General features: G+C 42.9%; 1 protein-coding gene across 1 annotated transcript in view; it reads left to right on the top strand.

The window, feature by feature from the left end:
• Positions 1–4,403, top strand: part of nudcd1 (NudC domain containing 1) — a 33,277-nt gene that overhangs the window by 26,728 nt on the left and 2,146 nt on the right. The window contains exon 9 of the mRNA XM_032535287.1: positions 1,283–1,442. Coding sequence (XP_032391178.1) covers positions 1,283–1,442 — 160 coding nt within the window. The remainder of the gene's footprint in view (positions 1–1,282; positions 1,443–4,403) is intronic.

Raw genomic sequence — 4,403 nt, 5'->3', positions numbered from 1 at the left:
ACGGGTCAATTTGACCCAAGGGATACGAGAGGGTCACTAAAGTGAAGACAATACAATGGTTAATGTTTAAAAAAAAACTCATAAAGTGACATTTTTCTGACTTTGGATCTTTAACACTGTATTATACTTATTCTTTGTTTTCATTTTTTCTTTATTTTCTACTGTTCTCAAATCATGACTGGGGTAGTCATTGATGTCATTGTAGTCAACTTTCACACACAGGATTTACTGAAGCATGAGCGAACGTCTGCCGCATGCTCAAAGTCGAAACAGAAGTGGCAAGAAAATGAGGTTTAAAGCGGAGGCGTGATGGCTTGCTAAAAGGCTTGTCTTTGGGCACAACCATCAACCACCAACATGTGTGCAGCTGTATGCTGAGTTGTCAAGGCCTGTCAAGTATGTTTTGAGATGGGGAGGACAGCGCTGCCTGACAGTCTCTAAAATATGTTGGCAGCTGGATTCACAGGGTGTGGGTTGACTCTGAATGAGGGATCAGTGTGAACAGTCAGATGTCGAGGAGCAATTATGTCACAACCACGGCCTTGTTCTGTCCAAAACAAATTGGTGTCAGACTAGAATAGCTTCAAACCACACACACACAATTACGTCAAGTACATCCATCAGAGTGAACTGAGTGTTGGGCAAATACATGGCCTTTATGGCTCTTATCACAAACTATTCAGTACAGCCCTTCACCCTTAATAGCCGCACTGAATTTCAAATGGAAACAGTAACAGTAATCTTTCTTTTTCATTATATTGGTAACCACATGGGAATAAATATGTGGAGGAACCTGTATTTCTTTTTTTTAAATTAATCAACGACATGCAAAATAGACTTTATTGATCCCACACAGGGACATTTTATGTATTTGCAAAACCAACCAGAGATAGAGGAAGGAAAGAAGGAAGGGTGTAAAGAATTGAGAAGACAAAAAGATAGAGAGGAAGGAAAGGAAAGAAGCGAAGGAAGGATGAAAGAAAGGAAGGAAAGAAAAAAAAAGGCAGGGAAGAGGGAAGGAGAAAAGAAATAAAATGAAGGTAGGAATAAAGAGAGGAATGAAGAAGGGAAAACATGAAAGAAAAAACAACAAATGAAAAAAGAAAAAAAACTGGAAGAAGAAAGGAGGGAAAAAAGGAGGGCAGGATAGAAGTAAAAGAATAAAAACATGGATCTATACAGGTTCAGTCACACAACAGATTACAACATGGCACATCAGAAAATCTATCCTTCCCACCACCAAACTAAATTGCATTTTGGAAAACTCTTTGTCTTTCTCCAGGTGAATCTAGGCAGCCATCAGTACCTGTTCACAGTTGATGGGAACCCCTCTGAAATGCCATGCTTCTGCCTCAGACATGATGTGGACGCGTTGGTGTGGCAGCCTCGTCCCGACCAACCCAGTAACATGTGGGAGCACATTGCCACGTTCAACGCCTTAGGTAAGAGCTACAACTAAAAAAACCTTTTCAGCTTACTGTATTTTTCGGACTATAAATCGCTCCGGAGTATAAGTTGCACCAGTCGCACCAGTCAAAAAATGCGTCATGAAGAGGACAAAAAACATACAAGTCCCACTGGAATATAAGTCGCGTGTTCAGTTACCTGCTTTTCAACAAACTCATGGAAACTGTCGATTTTGGCTTGAAAGTCTGCTGGCAGAACAAGGGAGTTTATTAACTGACTTTTTTCTAAACATTTAGCGGTGCTCTTTCCAGCATTGGATGTCAAATCTGTATAGGCGAACTACATGATCTGGGGCGCATCTCTCTGCAGTAGCATATATCAGTATCAATTCCTTTGTTACGAGAGTTGTGAAAGTAAGAGCGAGAATGCAGTTAAGTGAGTGACGCCGGTGAGTGTGTTTTCAAGCAAGGAAAACGAGCGGTAGCGGTGTCGGACTAAGAAGCGTACGTGTGGCTGTAAGGAAAAAGCGTGAGAAAAAAGACGATGTAAAGTGAGTTAACAGCTAACAATAAACAAGAAGCTTCTCAAGAGATGGTGGCTTTATCTTTTGTAAATACTGTCGGGGAAGTTAAGGGTGTTACCCCCAAAAGAACATCAGCCCTGGATGGAATGTCTCCCCAGCCGCTTCCCGGCTGGTCTTGGAGTCCAAAACAGGAAAAGTGTAACATCCTATATCAAATTTTTATAACTTGTTTAGTCAGAAACTTCATTCAACCTCTGAGTTCTTTCTCATGGACTCAAAGCTCAAGTCCGATTTATTCTCGAGGTCAAGTCAAGAATCCTGAGTCTTGAGTCTGACTCGAGTCAGAGTTCAGGACTCGAGTGCTCCATCCCTGCTACTGGCACCATTAATACACTTGTTTGGCTGAGGCAAGGTTCCACCTGCTTATCAGCTAAACATTCATGCGCATTCAAACAGATGGCCAAGCATCTGGAACAATTTACTCTCTTGTCCAAGGACACTTTGACATGTGGACGCCCACTCTACCACCTAAGCCACAGCCGCCTCCCCCAAAAAAACACATCACATTGGAATAAAAAAACTTGTAATTTGGTTGACAGAGTAACAATACCTGAGATTATTAGTTCATTGCTGTGATATGCCACAAAGGACTCTTAGTCTCACTTGTCTTCTTCTGCATTTTGAAGAAATGTGTATCACATTACCTACACGTGCGTCCATGTGCATGAGCGGGTAGAACACATTCAACCAATATAATGATCGGGAGCCCCGTCCCTCCCTGCAACGAGAGAGCACAGCAACTTGACTTGGTTGTTCACACTGCGGCCTCATTGAAAAAAATCTGATCTGGGTCTGATTCAGGACCTCATAAGGAAGTGGCCTGAATATGATTAGAAAAAAATCTGATCTGGGCTAGATTTGAATGTTCACACTACTTACACTACACTAGTTCTGAAGAGGTCTGGCAAAGCAAGACTACTGGATCTGGGAGTGGTTTGAAGATGTAAGCAGCAGTCTCAGTGGAGGCCTAGCTTAATTTCTATTTCCGATATATCATGGCAGCTTGAGTTGAATTATTCATTCTTTCAGCAATTAACTTTGTTTACATCCGCTGTCATGCCTCTACCGCTGCTGTGCGGCAGTGGCTAGACAACAGAATGTTTCAAATGACAGCAATAAATCTGCACTAATTAACATGGGAGTTTGCTGACGCTGTAGTGTGCAAGGACACACATAAATGTATGGAAATAGGATGATAAACGGATTTCTATTTCTTTCAAGAGGTCTGGATGATAGTTTGCCTCTAGCTGAGGCACTGACCAATGGGTTGAGCGTTGTTTAATTAAACTCCAAGTCTCAAATCAAATACTCAGGCCATCAGCCAGTGTACCCAGTTCTAGTGGCGCATCTCTTTCAATCTCTGTCTTCGTTGAATTCATCTACTCATCTTTCTGTTCTTAACGACGGCTTCTGGAACACGTTTTATTTCAATTTTCACTTTGACAGGTTTGACATCTTCATTTGTCTTTTTCATTAAACACCGCACGCAGAGCTGCCTGTTAAAGCTGCCTGAGTGTCTATTAAACCAACATTTAGTGGATCATTCAAAGTTTGTATATTTTCATATAGGTAAATAAAAGTGTCCTTCATTGTTGAAAACAAACAGTAGGTTCATGTATGAAAGGCATTTCTGGGTGAAACATGATTTTAAGAGAATTGAGAGAGTTACAAGAAGTTACATAACCAAATAATAACTTTGGTATTGATTGTGCTGGTCGACGCTCTACTGGGCAACATTATTTTGTAAAACTAATCTCATTAGTCTTAATGACTAAGTTGAGCAGCAGTAGAAAAATAAGTCCTTTCTTCTGTTACTGAAACACCCTGGTGTCTTTGGACAGGAGGTGGCTAATCCGGTTTTGAGAGTAAAAGATAATTTGTTTTTCAGCCGCGATTAGAAATAGAAATGTGACAAAAATACTGAACCGTATTGAACCGGGGGGCGTAGTGCTACAGCTAGGCAGAGGTGAAAAGATGGCTCCTGAGGGACTCAGAGGTGCGGATCTCTAGGGGGAGGGAGTTCCAGTGCCTGGGAGCTGCCCTGGAGAAGGCTCCGTCCCCAAAACTGCAGAGGTTGGACTTGTGGGGGCAGAAGAGACCGGCTGAGGTGGATCTGAGGGACCGTGAGGGTTGGTGGGGGGAGAGGACGTCAGTGAGAAATGAGGCGGCCAGATGGTGGAGGGCTTTGTAGGTGAGGACCAGGATTTGCCAGTGGAGTTGTTTTAGGACTGGCGTGATGTGGTGCCAGGATTTGGAGCGGGTGATGAGTCGAGCAGCTGCATTCTGGACCATTTGCAGTCAGTTGATGTTGGTAGAGCGGATGCCAAGGAGAAGTGAGTTGCAGTAGTCCAGTCGGGAAGAGATGAAGGTGTGAATGAGTCTTTCAGCAGCGGGGGGGGGGGGGGGGGGGGGG

This window comes from Etheostoma spectabile, chromosome 14, assembly GCF_008692095.1.
Source record: "Etheostoma spectabile isolate EspeVRDwgs_2016 chromosome 14, UIUC_Espe_1.0, whole genome shotgun sequence".
Lineage (NCBI taxonomy): Eukaryota > Metazoa > Chordata > Actinopteri > Perciformes > Percidae > Etheostoma > Etheostoma spectabile.
The sequence above is the reverse complement of the archived record's forward strand: the minus strand, read 5'-3'. Positions and strand labels throughout refer to the sequence as shown.